The following is a 24,582-nucleotide window of genomic DNA, read 5'->3' as shown; positions in this document are numbered from 1 at the left end:
TCAGCCCCTGGTTTGGGGGGAAGGGTTTGGGGGAGACCTCTGCCCCCCACCCCCCAAGAAGCCAGACGCACCTGGTCCAGGAGTGGGGAGTCTGTCCTACCCGCAGAGCACACCTGGAAGGGGGACACCGAGAGGACACGTCTGGGGTGGGGGACCCCAGAGAGGGCTTGTTGGGGGGATGCGAGAATCCCTGTCTGCTTCGGGGAAACCCTGGGTGCCGCCCACAGAACTGGGGAGGGGGCCACGCCGAGTGGTTGGACCCTGCCTGGGGGGACAGGGCCGGGAGCCCCAGTCACATGACGAGCACTGTCTACACCGCCTTGGACACGAAACGCCCCAGCGCCGGGCTGTAGTTCTGCCCCTGCGCTGGGAGCTGGACGCCGGGGCCACGCAGGCCTGCCACGTGGGGACTCCGGAGGCTCAGGCCCCACCGCCCAGACCACAAGACCCCAGTGTCCCCCAGAGTCCCCAGCCCTGCGGCCTCAAGTCTGCAGGGCCAGGGCCCCAGGCAGCGGGTCACACGGGATTAACTGCAGGTCTCGAGGAGAGACCGCCAGCCTCCCACGGGCTGGGCTCCGGCCTGAGGCGCCCCAGCGCCCCTGCTGGGTCCTCGCCCCCAGCTGCCCTTACAGACGCCCCTGCGCTCTGAAGCTGCCCTTTCTGCCCACCCGCCCAGAGGCCCTCTAAGAAAGAAGCCACAGCCAGGAGCGCCAGGGCCCCCGGGGCTGGATCCAAGAGGGCAGTGGGGCCCAGGAGGTCCCGCTAAGGACATGGGGCGCCCTCAGCCCTGCCCGCCAGGCCCCTGCTCAAGGTTGGGGCCACGGCACAGCCACGCCCTGGGTGGGGTTGGGCAGCCAGTGCTGGGCCGAGTGAGCTTCCGAGACGGGGGGCTCCTTGGGGCTGCCCCGGCCCGGCAGGGGCCCCAGGTACGGGTGAAGAGCTCCCGGGACGCTGACTTCGGTGCTGACACCACAAAGCCCCGGGCAAACGGGGACAGGCTGGACGCCCACCCAGTGGGCCCAAGCAGCGGCAAGGGCCAGCTCCAGCGGGGCGGGCAGAGTTGAGCGCGCAGGAGGCCCCACCACGAGCCCGGACACGTCCTGGCGGCCAGGGTGGCGGGGCTCCATGGAAACCACAGCAGCAGGACTCGGCGCCAGCGGACGCCGCCAGCAGAGCTCAGGCCGCAGCAGCCCCTCGCGACCTTCGGCGTGACCGTGACCGTGGGGCAGTGGGGGCAGAGGAGGCCCCGGGTGCAGCTCCAGGCTCTGGAGCAGGAGCTCCGGCGTGAAGACCCCGTCCCTCCCGTCCCTTCTCCGACCACAGCCGGAGGCCTGGCCTGCGGCAACATGGCCCCAACAGGCCTTCCTCGAGGACCCCAGAACCACAGCAGAGACAAAGCGTCCGTCAGACATGGGACAAAACTATCAAAGGAAGATGTTTTATTTTCAAGTTTCTATGGAGATGTTACAAACGATGCAGACTGAAAAGAAAAAAACATTTAAAAATTTTAAACTACCATTTTAAAATAAAAATATGATTAGGTAAAATAATAAATAATGACATCCCGTGACACTTCTTGAGATGAAGGTGTGTCGCGTGCCTCGGCTGCAGGGACCCTCGCCCCAGCCCCGGCCCGGCCGCCAGGCTGCACGCCCACCCGGCATTCTAATGATGTAGGAATGAAAGGGACACACCATCCAAATCTTGACTTTATTTTTTAATATAAAAAATGCAACTTTGGAAACCCACCCTACCTTTTCCCCTAACATAATGCTTTACCTCTTAAAAATAAAAATAAAGTACTAATTCTATATACATCACGTGTACCATACAAAAATGTATCCAAAGTTTCTATTGCTACCAAAGTGTTCTAAATTAAACAAGTTACAGAAAGCCCCTCATTGTAAACAAAAGATTACAAGTTACAAAATCAAAGAACACACAGCCAGAGTCATTTATACAACCAACACATCCTGCTCCCGAAGCAAGTTGAATTTTTATGTGCCTGTATAAAAATGCATATCAATATACTTCTGCAAATTTATCTTTCATTATAAAGCAAATGAATACACTTTCTACAATAAATAATCCGCTGGGAGGCACACCCGTGGGAGGCTGGAGCGGACAGGCGGAGGCTGGCGAGTGGTCGAGGCTGGCGAGGCCCAGGGGAGGCGCCTGCCCCAGCCCTCACGGGGGCGGCGGAGTGTTTTTGGTGATTTGCAAGTGATGCACGCGGCATAAATTTATTCTCCACCTCTTTCCACAAAAGTACCATTCAAAATAATGTCATTTTCTTTCTTAAAATACACATTTGTCATTGTAAATTTACATCCCATCTATTAAATAAGTGGTACTCTGTGTAAAGAGTATGATTTACAAAATTATTAAACATTCAAAAGTCTTTAAAAAAAAAAAAAAAACAAGAAAAAAACCAGCTACAGATCAAAGAAAGTGACGCCGGCAGCGCCCTCTGGAGTGACCTGTGAGGGGCACAGAGCTGCACTCCGGGGACGCGCCCACGCCATTCACAGAGCGCCCAGACGGGGATGATTTCATAGAAAACTGGGAAATAAAACCTCCCCCTCCCTGGGAGAAAGAATTAAACTACACCTAAAAATCAGAATAAGTTAAGTGGTGAACAATATACAGTATGTACAGCGTATCGACACTATGGACAAGGCCACGGCCGCGTCAGTCTATGTCGCTGAGGTCGCTGGCCGGCTCCCCGTGCACGCGGCTCAGGTGGTTCATGGCGCGGTCGAAGGCGATCCTCACCGCCTTCCGGATGCTGGAGTTCCTCCCCTCCATCATCTTCAACTTGTCTATCGTCTCATCAATGCCGAGGGGAACCATCTTGGACTTCGGGAGCCACTGCCTTTGAAGGAAGAGAATGGACCGTGAGGCCGCGCAAGTGTCAACCTGCCCCTCGGCCACCGTGCACACACCAGCCCCCACGCCGTCGGGCACTTCAGGCCAAGCGGCATCTCGGAAAGCGCCCCTGAGCACGGAATCGGTGGTCACCTCCTCTCCTCGGCGTCACTTCCCGGGGGGCCGCTGCAGCCCTCCGCCGTCCACGCCACACCTGGGTGGCCACCAAGGGGCACACACACGCGACAACGGGCACACACACACACACACACACACACACACACAGACATACGCTCGACACATGCACTCACACGGCAAGGGCTGGAGGGCAGGGCCACGGGTCCGGAAGACCCACTGCGCCACAGGGAACCCAGCAGGGGGGGCGGCCCGGGTCAGCAGGAGGGAGAGAAAGCTGGGGGCAGGGATCAGCAAGACACACAAACCCAATGCAGCCGCACAGGACACTGCGGCCAGCTCCCCACCAAGCAGCCTCGGGCACAGAAAGGGCCACAGTGCAGAGGGCAGAGGAGCCTGGCGCCAGAAGGGCGGGGGGGGCGGCTCCCGCGTGCACTCAGGTCAGGGTCTGGACCGCGGCACGTCGAGGGCCGAGGCAGGGGCATCCCCTGGCAGAGCGCAGGGGTCTGGGAGCCCGTGTGAGGCCCATCGGGACCACACGGACCCACACAGGACCCGGCGGGCACTCACCAGCTTCTCTTGTTGTCGAAGAACAGGACAAGGAAGAGCTTTTCGTCCGCCTTGGTCTGCATGTGCTCGCCGATCTTCAGCACGTCCAGCGGTGGGGCCGGGATGGTGACCCCGTTGTGGTGGCCAGGCACACGCGGCATCTTGGGGTCGATGATCTGCCGAGGGAGGACACGGGGTCACGGCGGAGCCCTCGCACCCCGTGCCCTGGAGCAGGCCAGGGCCCGGAGAGAGGGGGGTCTGAAGGAACTCCGCCCACACCCCGACACCCCCAGTGTGTGTCTCTCGGCAGGTGGTCACAGGACGCCTGTCCCAAGGGCCCGGGGACACAGCCACGCGGCTCGGCGCCCCCGCCCCACTGGCTCCGCGGCTCACCAGGGCCGGGTACGAGGGGTAGCCGCTGCACTTGGCCCACACGACCTTCAGGGGCTCAAGGACGGAGGCCGCAGCGTCAGTTGAAATCCACATGCTGTTCTGACCAACTTCTGAGAAGAGGGAGGGAGAGAGAAGGGAGTCAGAAAGGCAAGGCCCCCGGGACCCAACACGCTGCACAGCTGAGGCCGCCCCAGGGCGGCAAGACGGGCCTGGGGGTGCGCCCGGCCCGGCCTGAGGGCGCAAGAGCCCGGGGAAGGCAGAGGGCCGGCTCAGCACCCGCCGTGGTGCTGAGGGCCTCTGCACCCGCCCTCAAGCCGCGACACCGCGTCGCCCTGCACCCCACCCCTCCCCCAGCTCCAAGGCCTCCGGCCCCCCGGTCCCCAGCATCTCCCGCTCCGCGCACGAGGCGGCGGTGGGCGTGGACGCACCGGCCGCGATCCGGGCTGCCTTGGCGTAGTTCCCGTTCTCAATGCAGGAGATCAGCGCGCTGCGGTCCTCCAGCGTGTGCCTGCGGACCAGGGCGGGCTTGCCCCGGCCGCACGGGGGCGCGCTAAAGCTTCAGGAGGAAAAGAGGGGCCCGTCAGAGCCCGGCCGCGGGCCCCGCACGAGGGGAGGCGGAGAGGGGTCAGGAGGGAAGGGAGACGGCAGGGCCGTGCTGGCCACCTTGTCTTTTTGGGCCACACCGCGTGGGATCTTAGTTCCCTGAGCAGGGATCAATCCCGGGCCCGGCAGTGAGAGTCCTAACCACTAGACCACCAGGGAATTCCCAGCCATCATCTTGGTAAAGGCAAGACTCAGCACGAAAAACCAAGTGTAGACGTGACTCGTGCATTCGCCACTCGAGTTAGACTTGTATGGGGTTTGCCTTCCCACTTCCGGGGAAGTTCTACAAAGCAGGTGACTGCGGAGCCCCCCGCGGGCGGGCGGGCGGGGGCGGGGCCCACCTGGCGTCGCAGAGCGGGCTGCTGCTGGAGGAGGCGCTGGACTCGGAGGCGCAGCGGCGGCGGGGCGCGGCCGTCCTCCCCGGGGCGCCGCCCGGCCGCTCCTCCTGCTCGCTGCGCGCGGCCCCGAAGCCGTTGGCGAGACCTGCAACACAGGCACGCACGCGGCCCTGAGCTTGGCTCGCGGGGCCGGCGCCCGCGCCACCGCCCTCTAGCCCGGGGACGCCGCCAGACAAACGCGCCCTGCCCGCCCCGGCACCCAGCACGCTCAGAACACGGGACGGGGCACGGGGGGCGCCGGACGGAGATGACAAGCCACGGCCAAGTCGGCGCACACTGGTCTCCAGAAGGCGCTCTTAAAAAACAGGCCCCACAAAGGCAAGGAGGGCCTCCCGCGACTCCTTCCTGGACGGTCCACGCCCGCCACCAGAGGCCCCAAGTCTGGGCGGGGCCCGGGGGGGTTGGGGGAGGGAGGGGAGCCGCGGGCTTCTGGGGGGTCAGCACGTCTGTGTCCAAGGAAAACCTTCTTTCAAAACAAAGCACTAGCAGGAACCCCAAAAAACGCTCGCGACCCCCTGAAACCCAAGACGAGCACCTCGTTCACGTGGCCGCCCTGTGTCCAGACGCCACGGAGACCCTCAGCACCAAGGCACAGGGGTGAGGACGCGCCACCAGGGGGCCAGAACTCACGGGGGTCCGAACACCCAAGCAGCCCAACAAACCAACGGCTTCACCTTAGCACCTGAGAAGCGTTTTAATCGAGGCAAATCTCAAAAGCCAAACCACACATCCCGCCCCCGAAAAGCCTGACGCCAGCAGGAAGCAGGACGGACACCCCAGGTCAGAAGGTGCCGCGAGCCGCAGCCTGTGTCCGGCGCCGCCAGGCCCGGCCCGGCCCCTCGGGGTGCGACAGCCGCAGGGGAAGGCGTGTTTTTTCCCCAGAAAAGAATCCCATTCCTCGTGCTTCAAAATTTTTTAAATCCATTTCTTCAAAACATTTTTTGAAGTAGTTAGCCAGATTACAGGGTTTTCTCTTCTGCTTCACGTTACTTTCCTGTAAACAAAGGGAGGCGAGTACACCTAGACAGACGGCCGCTGCTGAGCACAAATGCAGAACAGAGCACGCTCTGTTGCTCCTGAAGAGAACGAAGCCCCCAGCTCTCCTTACGTGAGCCACTCAGACGTCCTGCTCTGGCTCCGCCAGACTCGACGCCACCAGCTACAGGAAAAGCTTAGCGTTTTCCGTTTCAGACCTAATTCGTATTTATAAGTAGTACCTGCAGACAGTGGCGGGTGCTGCACTCATTTTCAGAACTTGGACCAAACCACCCAGGAAGGCAGGCCCGTGAAACGGAGCGGCTGGGCCAAGGCTGCAGGGCAGAATCACGGCCGCTTCTCGTGGTCCCAGCCTGTGGGGCCCAGGTCCGCCAGGAGGGGCCGCGCTCACGCAGGCGCACGCCCAGCACCAGCGGGGCTACAAGACCCCACCTGTACCCCCCGGGGAGGCCCCAGGACAGCACCCGACACTGGGCCAGGTCCAGAGGCACCATGCGGCGGCAGCCCAGGGGTCAAGGACACGCAGCCACCAAGCTGCTCCAAGCACAGCCAGCGGGGACGGCCTCCCCCTGCGCCCAACCTCCCGCCGGCAAAGCGGGCTGCCCGTCCACCTCTCCTGGCAGAGCAGGAAGAGGGGCCCTAGAAGGTGATGGGGAGCCTCACTGCGTGCGCCAGGTGCCCGGCGCCTGGGAAGAGCTGGGGCGAGCGGTGCACGGGGCCTGCCATCCGCGACCCCCCATCCCAAGGCAGGAGGCGGCACCCAGGAAGGGCAGGGCGCCCGTCACAGGACGCGCGTGGTGAAGGTCAGACGAAGGACGGGCCTCCTGACTGCGGAGAAAGGAGAGGGGAGACCGGCCCCGGCTCCAGGGCACCGAGCAAGGCTGCACTCATGTCGTCCCCAGGGAGACGGCACAGACATCACCCACATGGCATGCATGGTGACAAGTGACACCAGGGGGAAAAAATCCAGAAGTGAGGAGTCCTCAACTGGGAAACAAGAGGACATGCACGTCTCCCTAAGGACTCAGAGGACACACGCCCCCAGGGTGACCAGCTAGTCACATATGGTTTTCCCCGTGTCACCACTGAGCAGCAAACAAGCCCAAGGGCATGAGACCACGGGGCCAGAGCAGGGCCAGGCTCCGCAAGCCACCCCACGCCACCCAGAGACCTGCAGGGACCTGAAATGACACTCAGTAGGGCAGGGTCACAGATCTGCACAGAGGCGGGCCCAGAGCCACAGGCAGACACAGGTGCCCCCGCAGTGCCTCCAAGAGCCAGGTTAGTGCCCGGTGAAAAGTGCCTTCAGGGACAGGCCAACGCCCCCCAGACATGAGCTGCACCCCCAGAGCCCCTGGGAATCAGGGCTGACGCCTCGGGCGATAGAGGAGGCACCCCGGAGTCTAAACTCCCTTCTCTGCCCCAAAGGACACGCCGAGCGGAGAGCCCCGGCCCAGCCGCAGCTCAAGGCCGTCCAGGCACCCCCGGGCCTTCCAAAACGCGGGTCGGCGTGGCTGCAGCGACCTACATCCTGAACGCCTCGCACCCGCCGGGTGGCAAGAAGCCTCCAGGTGCTCCCACAGGGGTGCCGGGCACCCGAGGTCCACCCCGCCACGCCCTCGCCGGGCCGTGACGACCTCCTGGACGGCAGCCCAGCAAGAGGCACAGCGACAGGAGCGGCTGCGCTCCCCGCCAGCCACACGGTGTGGACGCAAGGGCTCCCCTCACACGACATAGGGTCAGGGCCAGCGGGCACAGGGACTGCAGCCAGCCTCTCGGAGCAGGGGGCACGCCTGTTACTCTGGTTACAAGTTTTTATTTTTACTGTTGGCAACAGAATTGCATTTTTTATGCGTTTTTCCACCTTTCAATAAAAACACAGAAGCACATCAAGAAAGATCCCAACACCCTGCTTTTGCCCAGACCGGCTCCAAGAAGACGCAGAAGCGTGGAAGGCTCGCCAGGACACCCAGCACGGGACGCCCCCAGGCCCGCAGCCAAGACGTCTGCTCATGGCGACCAGAGACAGAACTGTGCCTCCCCGAGGGCCCCGGGGACGAGCGGGAGGAGGAGCCAGAGGAGAGACAAGCGAAGGGAGGGCGGGCCCGGCGGGAGCCAGGAGGCGCTAACGGCAGGCAGCGAGGGGAGACGGGGCTGACGCCACGTGGTCCGGCACCATGTGCGGCCTGCACAGTCCTTCCCGAGCCCAGCGCCCAACCCAGAACCCCTGGTCATCTCAGACCGGTCCTGTGCCGGCCGAGGGGGGGTCAGAAGCTCTGTCCACGTGAGCCATCTGCAGACGCAGCAGCCTCTCCAGGCACCTCAGCCCGAGGCTTCCTTCCGCATCGCCACCCTACCCACGGGGAGGCCGAGCGACGTCCCAGCCAGCTAGAGGACGGGCGCCGGACCTGGCACCTGCAGGCGTCTGGCTGACTGACAGAGGGGCGGGAGGGGTGGGGCACGGCTCCTCCGAGGGCTGGTGTTTGTGTTTCTGTTTGGAGGGCGGCTGAACGGACGCGTCCAACGTCATCCCCAAGAACTGGGTGAAATGCAAGGGTGCAGGGATCCTTCTGCGTTCCAAAATGACCACGTAGCAGAACTCCAGTCCAAGGTGAGTGAAAGAAAATAATTAGGATCCAAAGAGTGAACTACCCAGCATGTTAGTAGTTAAAATGAGAACCTGGAACACAGCGAAAATTTAGTCGGACTGCAGGCCCCGCAGAGCAGCCTCCTGCCTGAGCAGCCTGCAGACACGGCGAGAGGCGCAAGCGCACACAGCCCACCACGCGCACGACCGGAGCCACGCGCAGGCATCGCAAGCGAGGAGACGGGCAACGCGGTGCCCTGGCCTGGGGCCCACGAGCCAGCGGTCACAGAAGGAAGCCGGGAGACACGCAGGCCCTGGCGGCACGGCTCCAAGAGGCGCAGCCAGCGTGCTGCCGCCGCCCGCGGGTGCTTCCGGGGAGAGGCCTGAGTGCCCGGAAGGAACAAGGCGGGGCTCACCCTAACCTGGAGGCCTTGCAGCACACTGCGGACACCCGCGGGCTCCCTACGAGGCAGAGCACGCAGACGGACCCTTGGAAAACAGAAGGTTCGGAATACCCCAAGTCCCGAGACTGCAAAGACTGCCGCTCGGGGCAAGAGACCTGGCCACGGAGCCCACCAGACGCCCGGGCGACGGGCCAGCCGAGGGCCGAGCAGACCCTGCGGACTCACCGCACACCACTGAAGGCACCGCCACTCTGGAATGGGAAGCAAAGGGTTCCGCCTGAGCCAGGCCACAGGGGCCGACACCTCGGACGCGCCCCGGCCCTCATGCAAGGCCTGCGGGAAACTCCTCCCGGCCTCGACCATCACCACTGAGTACCTGCAAAATCCTCGGCTCAGACGCGGAAACCGGAAGGAGGGGACGTGATTTTCTACAAGGGACCTTCGGTGAGGGAGTCCAAGAGGCCCCCGAAAGCCCGATGGTTGAAGGCCCACGGCGGGGCAACGGTTCCAGAAGAACAGCCGGGCGGCAAGGACCACGTCGGGGCCTGGCAGCCCACCCCCCGGACACCAGCTTCGCCGGGGGCCCTTGACCGCAGTGCCCTGCGCAAGCTGCACAGAACACGACGCCCTGACTCGCCTCCCGGTGCAGATGCCGGGACCCTCCAGTGTGCTTGAAAACCAAGCCCAGAGTCTTGCGCTAAACTCGGCCGAGAAAGGCCCCAGGGTAGTTAAGGAGCCCCGAGCACTGGCACAGGCTCCGTCTGTATCTGAATCCTGGACACACTCAAGCAGCTGGCAGTGCTCAGAAATGAAGTTTTAACAAATTATCAAAAAACACCAACTTGATATTGATCCATCAAACTAAAAGCACAAAAGTGTAACGTTTCAATAAAACTAATTGTATGTGCAAAAGTGTACTGTGGAAGAACAGTCTGTCTGTCGAGGTGCAGGCGACACACCTCCCCGTAAGCCGGGCTGGAGCCGTCCCCTCCAGGGTGGACGCCCGGGACCGAGCCACCCCAGCCGGCCCCACGAACCCGTGGCTCAAACTCAGTCAAGCGCCGGAGGAGGAGACGCACTTCTCTGTCTGGATGTGGCAGACGGACCAGCAGCAGACACAAGCCGGCTCTGGTCCACGTCCACGACCAAAGGAAGCTCAGACCGCCCCCAGGAGACAGCCCCGCGGGCCCGCCGCCGTGGAGGGGCGCGGACGACAAACGGCTAGGTTACCAGCACAGAAACCCCTTGCCTCCCGGCGGGAAGGCTGGAAACAGGCTTTGAAGGAGCAGGAAGGTGCCTCCTGCAAACACAGCTAGAGGGAAATTCCTGACTCTAACGTGGACGTAGCACGTGGATGTCTGGGTGAGTTAATTAGACAAACTTAAGCCATAAAAGCTTAGTAGTAAATGAGAAACACTTTCAAGTGTTATCTCAGCAGGAGATAGCCCATCGTGCGTGTACCAACCAAGCCACACAGGACGGCGAGAAAATGTCAAAGTACGCTTTAAGCAAGTGGGTGACGCGCCGCGTTTAGCCCAGACCCTGTGGGCCTCAGAAGGGAGGCCCGCAGGACGCCCGCCGTCACCCGCGGCACCTGGACCCGCCCACACGCACAGCACGGCGAGGCACCAGCCACCAGCCACGCCCGGAGGCCCGCCTGGGTCCAGACTCTCCAAGGGCAAGGACGAGCAGGGCATCCGCCCCCCCCAAGGTGGCGCCACCTCAGACCTATGATTCAGGGCTTTTCAAGGAAAAACACCATCTGTCTTCTTACGCGGACAACAAAGTGCAAAGCACCGAAGCTGCTGGCACACCCCCCGCCGCCCCCACCCACCCCCACCCCCCACCCCGAGACAGAACGCGGCGGCCGGCGCGGCATTTACCTGTGTCCAGGCGCTTTCCCGGGGACCCCTCCTCCACCTCGGAGTCGCCGCAGGTGCTTCGCGACCTTTTTCTTGGCTGCAGAAGAGTCTCCAACCTCGGAAGGACTACAGACAAAAAGGTTTTGGTCCCTAGCTGAGGAGAAGTTGGCTGGGTTTCAGTGTTCTTGGCAGACTTTGGGGGGCTTACACTTTTCGATTTGCAGAAGAGAACAGAAGTGCGTCTGTTTACATCGCTTGATGGCTCCGCCACCGCGGAGGCCGCCGCCGGCGCATCGCCACTACTGGCGAGGGTGGGCTCTGGAGGGTGTCCGATTACCAGTGCGCTCTGAGTGCAAGTGCTATGTGATTCATTACCAAATGTGACTCTTTTGAATAGTTTACTCTGCTCTGGGTTGAGTTCTACTGGTTTGAGGGTTGGTGGTTCTGAATTAGTCTCCGAGTTTGAAGGAAGAGGTAATGCATCTGATGGTTCAAGTTTAGGGGGAGATTTATCTCCTGAAAAAATTATAAATAAAGTGATTTTTGAAAACTGATAATTATAAAATCTATTATAAAACTTACTATAAATGTGAAGTCCACCAAAATACTAATTCAATTAAGGAAACACAGCATCACACATAACTGTCTGCAAGCAGCCGCGGGTTACCCTGTGTGCGCTTCCCTAACACCGAGGCCGTGGCGCCTGGCGCCCAGGTGTCCAGAGTTACCCTCTGAAGACAACCGTGAGGACCACCGCACATGCGCCAGCATCAAGACATCATTCGAGTTCATGACAGTTTCTGCAATCAACATTCACTTACCTTGAGGAAGAAAAATATTTCACGTAACTAAGGGGTTCTAAGCGGGCATTCCCACAGTCCTGACCTGGTCCACAAGGTTAGCAGACAGAAGGAAACAGCACGTAAATCTGATTTCTGACCAGGGCATTCTAAGTCGATGTCAAAAACAGGGAGTGGTGAGTGGCTGAGAACGATCCAGGAGAGCAGGAAAACTTCCCACTCGGTCCTCAGATACACTAACTTCTGTGCCACCTCCAGAATCGTTACAACCTAAGTTCTTTCTTCTAAGTCTGACTTTAAATACCAAAACACAATCTTCGGACAAAGACTATCTTAACCTCTTAAGAAAGGCTTTTAAAAATTACTAAGGTAGAAACAAGAAGCCTGAGAGCCAGCGTGTTAGCCCCAGGCCCCGGGAGGCTGGAGAAGCCTCGGGGCAGGCACACCCTCTGGGATAAGCCACCGAGGTCTCTCTCTAGGCACGGCTGATACTGGCTTCAGGATGTATGACATAAAACAAGAAGGACACTAAGTAGTACATATCATCACCAAGTACAGTTTCTATTTTATGAAACCTGCAAATCTCCCCAAAACCGTCTGGAATACATAAGGTTAATATTTTAAATCCGAAGTCATTTTGATATTGAAAAGCTACACAACTTCTAAGGTTCGTTTATGTCTCCGAGCAAATGTTTCGAGAATTCTGCCAACTTATGGTGAGGAGAGCCAGCCAGGCTCAGAGCCCAGGAGGGTGGCACCGAACTACAGGAGCGCTCTGCCCAGGCAGCTGTGGTCAGGCTCTGCCCCAGAGGGGCCTTCGCTTTCAAACGCCACTCAAAGCCTGTTAAGGCATGTGACAGCGACTCAGAAAGTGAGCAGAGAGCCTCTCCTGGACCAAAAGCTGTTAGAAACGTCAGTTTCAGAAGGAGACACTGACTCATCTCGTGCGTGTGCGCAAACACCAGGGTGCGAGTCCCAATGACGGCGCTCGGCTGGTGAGGCAGCTCCCCCGCCCGCCGTTCGTCACCACGTGGGAACACTGACCAGGCGGGAACTCGGGACGTGCAGAGTGACCGCCGGGAGGCTTCCTGTCCCTCACTAGGAACGAACGCCAAGGGCATCTTCCCAGGGGTGTGGTCCTCCTCCCTCCCTTCCCGGCAGGGGCCTCCTCTTCCCCCACCACCCCCCGCCCCCAGACCCACAGGGGCTCTCGTGCTGACCTGACGCCAAGGTGTCAGCATCCGCCGCAGCCTCGGCAGGCGGGGGACGCGGAGATGGCAGCGCTGCCCCCCGCCAGGCCCCCCCCGCTCAGCACGCAGGCTAGGCGACCTCAGGCCCCACCCCCAGGCTTGGCCGCTCCCGCTGGGGCAGCCACCGCCCCGCCCCCCCAGGCGCCCACAGCCCTGGCCGCGCCCACGAGGCCCCGGACCACGTGGTCCACGGCGGACCGCGCCCACACCCAGCCCGTGCCAGCCGCGGGGGAGGGGGGGCTCATCAGAGGGGCCACCCGACCTCCTCCACGAAGGCTACGCTGTGGCACAGGGTCCTGCCATCTGCCAGGGCGGCTCACAGAGACATGTCCCCAGCCTCTGGGGGCCGCGCAGTTGCAAAGTGGGTGTCAAGGACAGAAGCTGCTCAGGTGACCTGGTGCAAACCACCCCCACCACCAGCTACGGACCCCTCGCGGGCCACCGGCCCCAAGCCTCAGTGTCCTCGTCCGTCAGATTAGAACACACAGCACGGCAACCACTGACCCCGCCGCACTCGCCGCGCACAGAGCAGGTGCCAAGCGGGGCCCTGGGGGGGGCGGGGGGGAGGTGCACACGGAGCCGACACGAGACCGCAAGTCCCTGTACAGTCACTGGCTGCGAACAATCACACGCCGCTGAAATGCTCGTGAAAACCACTCGATTAACTTCTAGAACAAACGCTCTTCGTCCGTGGCATAAACGAATGCAGAGCACCTGAAATAATCCTGTTCACAGGAGCTCACCACACACAGAACCGCCCGGCGGCTCCACTCGGGGTGCCCCACCTGCCCCACTGCTCCGGGGAGTCTGCAGGGCAGCTTCTCCGCCGTCCACACCCGTGGCGCCGACCCGCCCAAGAGACGCTTCCAAACGGAAGCCACAAACGGCCTGGGACCCAGCGAGGCACCTGTCTGGACACCGTGCCACCGACCCTCCCGAGTCAGGGGCCCCCGTCCTCACTCGAGCGTGACCGCGCCATCCAGCCTCAGCTGCGCTGACCCTGGCAGCCCCTCTGGAGCCTCCAGGGAAGGAGACGGGCGCAGTCTTGAAACAGCGGAGACAGGGCTCGAACCCGAGCCTGGACCAAAACCCCGACAGCTAGAGGCAGAGGCCCCTCGGCGACTCAGGCCCACGGCCTCGGCCACGCCGTCCTCACTGCCCTGCCCCCCGCTGCTCGACGGAAACCTCGCCGTGTGTGAAACTGACGACCCAGGCACGAGGCTCCCCGGCTGAAGGCCCCAGACCAGCACCGCACAGACCGCGGGCAGAGTCCGCGGGCGCCCGCCCCAAGCTGCGCGGAGCCCCACGCCCGCCGCCCCTGGCGCCTGACACCGGCGTCTCCTCCCTGCTCGAGTTTCCAACGGAAACCCCGAGAACATCAAATCAGAACTAAGACCGCGTTTGATGTTGAGAAATCACTACTCTTTCAAGCGTGATGGATTGATGTTGTGGTCGTGAGTCTTTCAGAAGATTCTTGAGTTTTGCCCCAGGACCGTGATCCCAAGTACGCGTTTCTACGCTCGTTCACAAGTGGCTGCTTCCGCCGCCTCCACCAACCTCTGTGTCATCCGCACGACCCCAGCCCCACTGTCTGCAGGCCATGCCGCCGCTTCACGGCGGGCGCCCCCCACCTTCCCTGACAAGCCCGGCTGTTTCTCCTCTCCACCCACACCTCTCCTTCCACGTGTCACTCTTAACCAGCACGGCTCCAGGCCTCCCTGCTCACGTCTGCCGCGCCTGCACCTGCTTCCTCCAATGTGGGCCAGCCCCACAGGACAGCGAGAGGGCCTGCCGGGGACGCCCGCCCAGTGGGAGAGCTCAGAAGCTGATGGCGGACCGACCCGTCGACACGGTCTCCCCCCAACCCACTCTTTTGCACAAGAAGAGAAACACATGCCCTCAGCTGGAGGGGCAGCTCGGGCAGCAGGAAGGAGCCGGCTGGGAGGCAAGCAGGCGCCCACGCCAGAACCCACGCTCCAGGCCCAGCCTGCACCCCGAGGACCCCTGAAGGCGCAGAAGGGGGCACAGCCTGGGAACCCAGGTAGGCCCGGCTGTCGAAGGTCCCCTTGAGCAAGAGCTCCTCGGAACCAGACCCCCAACAGGCAGGGCCGGCGAGGTGGCAGCAGGGAGGCTCCCCCAGACTCTACGGACCGAACGTAACTCCCGTCACCCAGGAGCAGCTGCAGAGGCTGCAGCTGACAGCGCAGCCGCGCACACAGAGCGGCCAGCGCGAGGAAAAGGCTGCAGAGCAACTCAGGGTCGCTCCCTGAGGGAGGAGAAAGCCCAGGCCTCCAGGTCCTTCCTGCCCCACCGCTGCCTCAGGCAACTGGATAAGAAAGGAGGGGGACACACAGGACTCTGCTTGGCCAGAGGGACGCCCAGCGCCAGCCCACCGCCCACTCACGGGCGCCCATGCAGAAGCACACGCGGTCACCGCCAGGACGTGGCAGATCCGCAAGGCTGGCACCCGTCCACAGCACACCACAGTTCTTTTAAAAAGATAAGCTGTAAAACAACTTGGCGTCTGGTTTTATTAACGTTTTTGTTATTCTTATCTGCACGCGGTGGGGAAAAAAATCAGAAAGACCGTAAAACAGCTGCCAACTGCTGTGTTGGCAGGGAATCTGACTCCACGGCCTGTGTCACCGCCTGAAACGTGCTGACCCTCAGCTGAGGCAAGGAGGGCAGGAGGGGAGGGCCCTCGGCCCGCCCTAGAGCTCCAGCCCCTGGAGGGCACCTCCCAGAGCCAGGGCTGAACTGGCGTCCACGGCCCGTCCTGCCGGGGAGGGGCTCCTCTGGGCGCGCGTCCGGCCCAGGCCTGTGCCCCACACGCTTGGCCCACGACGGAGCACGGGAGGGACCTTCGCACCTCCCAGGCCCTCCGCCCTCCCAGGAGCGTGTCGGTGAGAGGGCTGAGCGCAGCCGCGCGGGTCACCAGGCACCCGGTGAAACGACTCTGCTCCACTTTCCTGACCCGACACACAGTCGTGCCCCCCGTCACTCTCCAACGACCCTGGCAAGGCTGTGGACGATCTAAACGGTGCTCTTGAAATAGTTTTCCAGAACCAAGTTGAGAAAAAAATCTCATTCCACGCCCTAGACTTTGTTAGTGCCCAAATGCGGCGCGGACGGCACGGACGGCCTGGCGTTTGCCCGGAGGTTTCCGAGCGCTCCTGGCCCGCGCCCCCGAGCGTGCTTACCTTCCTCCCCGGTCTCCTGCCCCAGCTGAGCACCGTCCTCTTCAAAGCCTGCAGTACCTGACTCGGCGGCCGGGGGCTGGCTGTGCTGCTGGCTCAGCTTGTTGCGAAGGACGGCGATCTCCTTCTTCAGCAGCTTGGCTCGCTTGCTCCGCGACCCGCTGGACTTCATGGCGCACGTGAGGTCCAGCATGTCCAGCAGCTCCCTCAGCTGCTCCTCCAGGACCAGGTGGGCCCTGTTGGCCGGGTTCAGCAACCTGTCCACTGGAAGCAGAGGCACGGCCATCAGAAGCCTCAGACCACCCTGCCGGCCCCGACCTGCGCGCGGCGCCCACGAGGGCAGGGGCGGCGCCCAGGGACACCGAGCCCTGCTGCTGAGACCAGCCGCCCACGCCGAGCGAGGACCCCACGAAAGGGCCCGGGGGCGTGGACCCCCTGGGGCGGCTGCGCGGGGCGGCTGCGCGGGGCGCCTGGTGTCTGAGCTCAAGCCTCGGGGCCAGGCTCTCGTGTGGCTTCTTTAAAGCTGGCCTGCGAGATTCACAGATAGTTTGGAGTTTGGGGCCTATTTACTACGAAAATCGCTAGCAATTTCCATTTCAGCCAAACGCCAAAATTCATAAAGCACAGGTTATCTTAAATCAGTGAGAAGCGGCTAAGAAACAAAAGGAGTCTACAGAAGCCCCTGCAGATAAAACTGGGACAAAAACGGCAGCGCGGCCGTCCAGACAAAGGAACACACCTCCCTCCACAGGCAAACCTTTCACTAAAGCACCGCCTCGCCCATGAGAGGAACGAGACGACGCTATAGGCAAACAAAGCAGAAAGCATCCCGACAAAACCCCGCAGGTAAGAAGGTTCGCGGAAGCAGAAGGCACGTCACTTGCGGAGCCTCACCATGGCGTCGGGTCCGCCCTCGTGCCACCCCAGTGCTGAGGGAGGAGCGGATTAGACTCCGCATCCCTCATTCTATCCTCAGTGAGACCTGGGCGCCGAGGCACACGCAAGCACTCGTGGCGGCCTGCCCGGCCGTTTCCTGCAAGGCCCGACCTCCGTGGCCCCGCGCCCCAGCCCGCCCGGGGCTCCTGTGGGGGCAGAGCCGTGTAGCGAGGCAGCAGCTTCCAACGGTCGCACGAGTCAGCAGACGGCAGGCCCCCCAAGGCCACGGCGCAAGGAGTGCACCGCCGGGGAGAGGGCCCCGTGCCTGCGCCCCGCTCGCTTCCAAGCACAGCGACAGCCTTGCTCTGGCCACAGACGCCCTCCCAAGTCCGTCAGGGCCCATGTGGGCCCAAGGCCCCGGCTACACTGCTTCCTGGTCTGTATCAGGCCGACCTAGGCCGTCCTGCTCGGGGCCACGGGCCACGCGTCTCTCTCAAGTGGGCCTCTGAAACGTGGCTGCCCTGAACAGAGATGCGCTGAGTGTAAAATACACACTACACGGCAAAGAGAAAATGAGAAGCCAGTGAAGGCAATCCTCTGTAATTTTCATGTCGTTTACACGTTAAAATCACCATACCCAGACACAGTGGGTTAAAAATACGTTACTAAAATAAGTTTCGCCTGTTTTCCGCTTTTTCACGAGGCCACTAAGAAACCTCAAATCTGCGTGTGGCTCCCATCCCCTCTCTCCTGGGCCCACCCGCGCGGCGTCCGCGGGGGGAGCACCGCCTGTCCCCGGACAGCCACGCTTACCGTCGTCCCAGGAGAAAGGCCGCCGGGGGGCCGCGGGGGGCCGCTCGGGCAGGTGCATGCCTGAGGCCTGCTCGAAGCCGACGCCGTCTGCCTGGCGCCTGGCCTGCCGGAGCACCGCGCCGCCCTGGTCGCGCAGCCGCACGGCCGCCCGGTAGAACACCGTGTCCTTGGCGTTGTACTTCATGCAGTTGTCCACGATGAGGTCAAAGTCCTCCTCCAGCTCCCCGAGGGTCCGGTACCCTTGCGCTTCTAACCGCTTCCGCATCGTGGCAAAGTCCATAGGGTGTTTAATGTGATCCAGATAATCCGGAACCTGATTCCAGGCAAGAAAACAGCCGTTTACAGACAAAACAGGATTCATTCATGTTACACAACCAGCACACCTGCCACGTAAGGCAGCCACACGTGCACATACACGTGAACACACCCACACATACGCACAATGCTCACACAGTACCAAGTGGCAGCAGTGAGACACACCCAACTGACGCCTGGGTCCTTCCAAGGACCCTCCCAGCCAAGGCCCCTGAAGTACAAACCCAGGAACCCGGCCCCGGGCCGGGCAGACACGCACTGGGAAGGGCTCTTTCTCCGTCCCTTTGGTCACGGCAGACGTGAGGAAGGACGGGGAGCACGCACGAGGGCGAGGACACCCACCTCCTTCAGGCTCACTGGCTGCGCAAATATCCGGGCCGGGTCCTTCTCCTGCAGCTGGTCCAGCACGGAACGCAGCAGCACGGTGAGCGGGGTCAGCCGCAGCTCCAGGGCCATCTGCTCCACCTTCACCTGGGGGCCAGCGCACGCGGTCTCAGGGCCCGAGGGGACCCTCCCGCCGAGAAGCCGCTTCCTGCCTCAAGGGCTCACCACCGCCCCCTGGCCGACGGCGCCCCTTCCTGCCCGTGCTTCCCGGGACCGCACTGAACACCAACCGCCCTACGCCAGCCAGCCTCTTTTCAGACAGAGGTCAGTGCCACGCCCCAAAGCCACCCGCACCCAGGGTGACGGTCACCCGGCCTGCACCCCTCACCAGGGAGGACGGCTTGGAGGAGGCAGGGGGCAAGGATTGTGGGCCCAGGGGACCGGGGCTGCAGCCCCGCCCCCGGACGCCCCGCCCCCGGACGCCCCGCCCCCGCGGCCTCACCTGCTCCCGCTTGAGCTTCTCGCGCTTGCGCAGAAGCTCAATGAGCAGGCGCGCGCGCTCCAGGTCGTGCCGCAGCCGCTGCCAGTACTTCAGCTTCTCTTTGGCAGCTTGAATCTCCTCGTCGTTTTCTCTCTGAGGAGAGGAATGGAGTCGGCCTCGTCCCCCGCACAGACCCGCCGAGGAAGGGCTCCACGGCCCAGGAGAAAGCAGAGCACAGCACGCCCGGCCCAGGCGCCACCTCCCCAGCGTCTCAGCCCCGCGCACGTCCTTCCTGGGGACAAGCGTGCGCACCCTGCCAGCCCACCTCCAGGCCAGCGCTGGCGGGGAGAGATGGCGCGGAGCAGCGAAGGCTGGGGACCAAGGCGTGCCAGTGGAGAGACCTGGCCGCCCGGGCAGCGCGCCCCCCCGGCGGCCTCGGCTAGGGCGCTCCCAAGACCCTCGCCCAGCCAGGCCGCCCGGCCCCCCACGCGCACATCCTCACTTCCTTCCCGCCCCAGGCGCCTTCTGCGCAGGCGCTGAGGCCCTCAGTACGCCCCTCCCGGAGGGTCCGGGCTGCTGCCCATCCCCAGCCCCAGGCGCCCACCCTCTACCGCCTGCGCCTGACACCACCAGGAAGCGCACGTGCCCAGGCTCAGCCCACCCTGTGCCGAGTCCACAGCTCCAGGAGGAAGGGGCAGTCGGGCTCCCCACCTCCTTCCCACGCCAGCCCCACTAAGGCTCCTAGCGGGTGTCTGGGGCCCTCCCGATGACAGCAGCCCCGAAGCCGAGTCCGACTTTATGCACGGGGCGCCCCTTCCCTGCTGCCGTCGTCGACACACGCACTTCCAGCCTCAGCTGAGGTAGCGCCCGGCGCTGTTGCCGGAACATACGGCACAACTCTCAGGCCCTCTTCTCTCCCCGGCCCCTTCTGCCCCTCGAGTTTCCACCCACATCCAGCCAGAGCGGAAACAGCACAGCCAGCAGGCGGGGTCCCGGCCCCCAACGCTTATCCCAGTCCTAGCCCAGTCCGACCCCTGAACCTGGCGGCCGGGAGCACTCTGCCCTGAGGGCGGAAACGGTGAGGACCAACCCTGAGGCCGCCACACACGGGCGGACACTGCCCGCTGGGACCTTGGGGTCTGAAGGCAAAGGACCCACGACGAGCTGCAAGGCATCTCTCCTCTCGCTCTACTGGCAAACACAGCAGAGCGAGGCCCAGGAGGCCGGGTGCGGGGACGCGGGCCGGGCCTGAGCCTCCCCTCCGCCAGGCGTCCTCCAGGCTCCACCAGATTCCAACCCCTGGGCTTGTTTTTACGTTACCTGAAATTCTCAGGCATCAACCAGGAGTGAACAGTAACATCAGCTGTATAAACAAAGCCAGTAACTACGCTGAAAGGTGGGTTAGAAAACCAAATTCCCCAAGAGCATCTGAAAATCATCTCGTCCGTTAGTTGAAATAGACACTCTGAAAACACCAGTTAAAAGGATGTTTAGCTGATCTGAGGGAGAGGAAGGCAGGTAAGTCCCAACAAGCCCCTGGTGCCCATCTGCTGTGCTCACTGCCCGCTCACCGCCCGGCTGCAGGACTCAAGGGCCGCTCTCCCCGCACACGACGGCCCCACCACGCAGGAACCTGCTGGCAGGACCTGACTGAGGCCCACGCCTCTTCTGCACAAAAGGGCTTGAGTCTCTGACTCTGCTCAAGTGGTCTTACTTCACCTAAAACCAACCCTGGGAAGTTCCACAAACTGGGGCGGTAATGAAGCCATTTCTGGTGCCAAAAAACTCTCAGCAAAGAGGATCTTAGAGGACGGCTTGCAATCGAGCCGAGGTCCACCCAACAAAGGAGGGGAGGACAGCCACTGCCTGGAAGGGAGACGGCCAGGACCCCCCCCAGGGTCAGGACCACCTAGGTCAGATCAAAACCCTGTGCTGGAGGGACAGGGCAGGCCAGCTCTGCAGGGTGAGGCCCTGGCACGCCCACCCGACTCCCCGGACGTGACCAAGGGCCTAAGACCCTGAGGGACAGCCACCTCGGCCCCTGAAGCTGACGCCAGCAGCAGCAAGGCGCACAGCGAGTGGCCCTGCCCCAGCAGAGCAGGACAACCGTGTTGTCCTAAAGCCACCAGAGAGCGGACAGGGGACGCTCTCCCGCCAGAGGGCGCATCGGGGTGAGCGGGTGGGCGTGCTCGCTCAACGGCAGGACAGGAGAGACAGCAGCCGCACCCACCCCAGCACACCCGCAGGCCCTCACACCCAGCAGGCGCTGCAGGATGGCGGAGGACAGGCTCCAGAGAGGGTCACCGCCAAGGGGACCCGCTCTCAACAGACCACGGAGGAGGCAGCACCCAACAACCCGAGGCGCCTCGTCTGCCCCAGGCCAGCTCATTCCACCTGTCTGTCTGTCCCCACCCAGAAGGCTGCCACGGGAGGGAAGGGCTGCTGCGCCTGCCCTCTTCCAGGGCCCGGCTCAGGGCTAAATGAGTCAGCCTAAACCCTAATACCAAGCAATTTTAAGGTTTCAAAAAACATCAAAAATCACACCAAGCCTTGAATGTCCCATGTGGAACATTAATGTTTCGGACGTCCCCGCAAGTCAACCTTCGCTAGAACGCGATGGGAAGAGGAGTTGGGTGCCGCCCTTCCACCCGTCCGCCTCCGGTCCTTCCCATGAAGCGGGAGCTCACGTCCCCAGGGTGGCAGGTGGCAGGCCGCCCCGCGTCCGTGTCCCTGCCCACACAGGCCACACAGCTGGGCTCTCTACGACCCAGTCAGAGCCCTCTCCTGGCCAAGCCAAGGTACACCTCAGGGCTCAGTGTAAGTCATAGGACCCAGATCTCCGTGGTTCCTCCCAATTCCTTCCGCCAAGAGAGCTGACGCTTCCCTTTCCCGTTTCCTGTGGGTGAATCCTCCCGTCGTTACAAATTTACCTCGTGTGAGGCAGGATGGAGATAGAACACAACTGGTCTCGAACCCTCGTGCCGGCCTCCTGAGAGCACATGCTCCCCCAGGAGTGCCCCCCCGCTCCCCTGAGGTGCAGGCAGGCCCCTCGCATGCACACGCCCCCCAACCCCCCAGCTTCCTGCCCCCAAACCCAGCCCAGGTCCCACCGGCAACCACACAGGCCCCAGGCCACCACTCCCAGCGCGGTTCACCCTGCTCGCCCCCGGGCCCCGAGACGAGACTCCTGGGGCTGCATTCTCCACGTCTCCCATTTCTCTGCCGTCACCCGGGCGAGGACGGAGGCCTCCATCCTGCCTCACTGCCCCGATCTTGCGATGCCTGCTGCCTTACCTGCCACCCCGAGGCCCAGCACCCTCTCCTGGCACCCAAGGCCTGCAGGCTCTGGGCCCCCGCCCCTGCCCCCCTTTCCTGGAGCTCCCGAGACAGCACCCAAGCAAGCCAGCCAACCTCAGTCCCCATGGTTCCAGCCCTGCGGCCTCCTGAACGTCCCCCAGCCCACAACTGGCCCTCCCAGCCCACGGGCACGTGTTTTGACACAGCCCTGACCGAGACCCCAGCTCTGGGCCCGGCGCGGAGGAGGGAAAGGCACGCCGTGCGTCACTAACAAAGGCCCGGGTGTGACGGAAGGTTGAGAATGAGCCCCAGGGGCCAGACCCCCACCGGTGAGCACGGGCGCCCCCGGCCGCCAGGGTTGGCAGCACGACCCAGCCCAAGCAGTCAGCAGTCCCGAAGCTGGATGGAGCGGGCAGGCGGGCACAGGACAGCTAAGCACCCGGCAGGCCAGCAGGGCTCAGGACGCGGCACCTCCCGGCCCCTCTATGCGCACGTCCACCGAAGCCGCAGCCCAGAGTTAAGGGAGCCGCTCGGTGTGCAAGGTCCACCCCAGCAAACAAGGGCGGCAGCGCTGGGTCTGCACAGAGGCCTGTGCCACATCTCGGGGGAGGGGACTCAGATGGCACTGCGGGCACCAGGACCCCCCGGGGAGAGACGGCCCCATCAGCACACCCTCGGGGGCAGCAGGTCTGAGAAGCACACCCTGTAGCCTTGCGGTGCCTCCTTTCCCGGAGATGGAGGAGGGTTGGGGGCACGGCCCACCCCGTAGAGGCCCGGGATCTTAACAGTTCCTCTGGATTTCAAAAAGCCTTAAGAAGATGTTAAACTGAGCGTCTAAGTGTGTTAGTAACGTTAAACAACCTACGCTGTCAGCACAAGACTGGGAAGATTAAGAGGAGGGGCTCCCTAAGAAGGACGTCGCCGGGGTGTCGAGGTGGAGAGGGCAGCGCTCGGCCCGGGCCTCGCGCCGGGACCCAGGAGAAGCGACAGCAGAGTCAGGAAGCAGCAACTCCCGAGACACCGGGAAGAAAACAGCGGCTGATTCCCTCGATGTGGGGACCCCAGGGATGGGGACCCTCACAGCTGCCAGGCAGTCCTGCCCCGACCAGAACTCAGCGGAGGGAGCTCCCTTCACGCCAGGAACCCAGCTGCCGGACGCAGCGCCGGGCCCCCCTGACTGAGGATGCACAGGGACAGACGGCAGAGCCTTCAGGGTGCGGCGGGAGCCACAGCGATCCAACAGGAACCGGTCGGGAGAGGGGCCCCCGCAGTGCGCCCGCGTCTAGGAGGCTGCGCCCCTCAGCACAAACAGGCAGCCAACCCTTGTTTGTTTTGGGGCATCTCACAGAGTCGACCTCTTCCTTTCTAAATCCATCCTTTCAGAGAAACGCTCTAGAACACCAAATGGGTCTATGAACGCAGGTCAACCGCTAAGACGTGAGCGCTAGTCTGGTTTTGTTCTCTGCTCCCCCCTACTCGTCTTGGCCCTCGTCGCCCTCGGCGTGCCCCCGAGTTACATCGCTCCCGCACGGCGCCCCCGTCCCCTGCCGCCCCACCCCCGGCAGGCAGCCCCGCGTGCAGGGTCGGGAAAGAGGCTGAGGGGCCCGGTGGGGGGGGGGGGGAGGCACGTACCTGCTGCGAGCTCCTGTGGGACTGCAGGCTGGACTGCAGTCTGCGCAGCAGGGGGGCCCCGTTCCTCGACAGCCTTTTGAGGAGCCAGTAGCTGTGGGCGCGCTCAACAAACTGCTTCTTCCGCTGAATGGCCACCTGATTCGCAATCCTGTTTAATCTAGAACACGGAAAAACTCATTAGCTGTAGAGCAAGACACGGGCGCGCTCATCGTGGAAACGAGAAACCGCAGCGTCACTGTTAACACACCGCGTGCGGCCACCGCACCTCTCGGCGGTGGCGCCCTCACGGCCACCACCGCCGCCCTGGTTCTCCGCCTACCCGCAGGCTGCGTCCACCCGTGGTCACTCCAGCGGCCCTCGGGGCACACGTCTAAGAAGAAATACAGGTGGGGCCCTGGGTGTTTCCGCTTTCTCTGAGCCGCGCATCCACACGCACCGACCTTCACCAGGTGTGGCCGACCCTGCGGAGTCGCCCACTCTCACGGGGTGGGGGGCCGTGGCGCCCGGGTCCCCTCAAGAGGGAAAGCGATGGCATAAGTGGAGGCAGAAGCAGCGGCGGGCGGCGGCTACCCTTCACCAAAACGACCCGTGAGCGTCCCCAAGCCGCCTGCGAAACTCCACCCTTCCAAGGACTGCAAAGCGTGAAGGATTTGTAACTTGCACGAGTTACAAAGACGGCGTAAAACCCTTGGAGGCCAGCGGGACAGCTTCCCGGTCCCTGCCATCACCCCTGCTGCTGAAACGCCTCAGGAAGATGACCGAGGCAGCCCGAGAACTAAACCTCGACAGGACAACGAGGCCT

General features: G+C 62.8%; 1 protein-coding gene and 1 long non-coding RNA gene across 8 annotated transcripts in view; both read right to left on the bottom strand.

The window, feature by feature from the left end:
• Window positions 1–24,582, bottom strand: part of LOC309641544 — an 800,613-nt gene that overhangs the window by 740,545 nt on the left and 35,486 nt on the right. The gene's annotated exons all lie outside the window — the stretch shown is intronic.
• BRD1 (bromodomain containing 1) overlaps window positions 1,425–24,582 on the bottom strand; it is a 34,944-nt gene continuing 11,786 nt past the window's right edge. Inside the window, exons 3-13 of one of the 7 annotated variants that reach the window (XM_082421601.1) lie at window positions 23,781–23,937; window positions 18,873–19,004; window positions 18,389–18,517; window positions 17,732–18,044; window positions 16,046–16,306; window positions 10,817–11,311; window positions 4,890–5,031; window positions 4,374–4,501; window positions 3,946–4,055; window positions 3,574–3,728; window positions 1,425–2,875 (exon numbers count right to left, since the gene is read on the bottom strand). In XM_082421601.1, the coding sequence (XP_082277727.1) occupies window positions 2,692–2,875; window positions 3,574–3,728; window positions 3,946–4,055; window positions 4,374–4,501; window positions 4,890–5,031; window positions 10,817–11,311; window positions 16,046–16,306; window positions 17,732–18,044; window positions 18,389–18,517; window positions 18,873–19,004; window positions 23,781–23,937 (2,206 nt within the window). In that variant the 3' untranslated portion in view covers window positions 1,425–2,691. Of the gene's footprint in view, window positions 2,876–3,573; window positions 3,729–3,945; window positions 4,056–4,373; window positions 4,502–4,889; window positions 5,032–10,816; window positions 11,312–16,045; window positions 16,307–17,731; window positions 18,045–18,388; window positions 18,518–18,872; window positions 19,005–23,780; window positions 23,938–24,582 lie in introns of those variants that run through there. The other 6 variants (XM_082421602.1, XM_082421600.1, XM_082421603.1 and 3 more) reach the window with 6 other exon arrangements.

Source organism: Balaenoptera physalus, assembly GCF_965194825.1.
Source record: "Balaenoptera physalus genome assembly, chromosome: 13".
NCBI classification, from domain to species: domain Eukaryota; kingdom Metazoa; phylum Chordata; class Mammalia; order Artiodactyla; family Balaenopteridae; genus Balaenoptera; species Balaenoptera physalus.
Note: the sequence above shows the minus strand (reverse complement) of the source record. Positions and strands in the feature narration are given on the sequence as shown.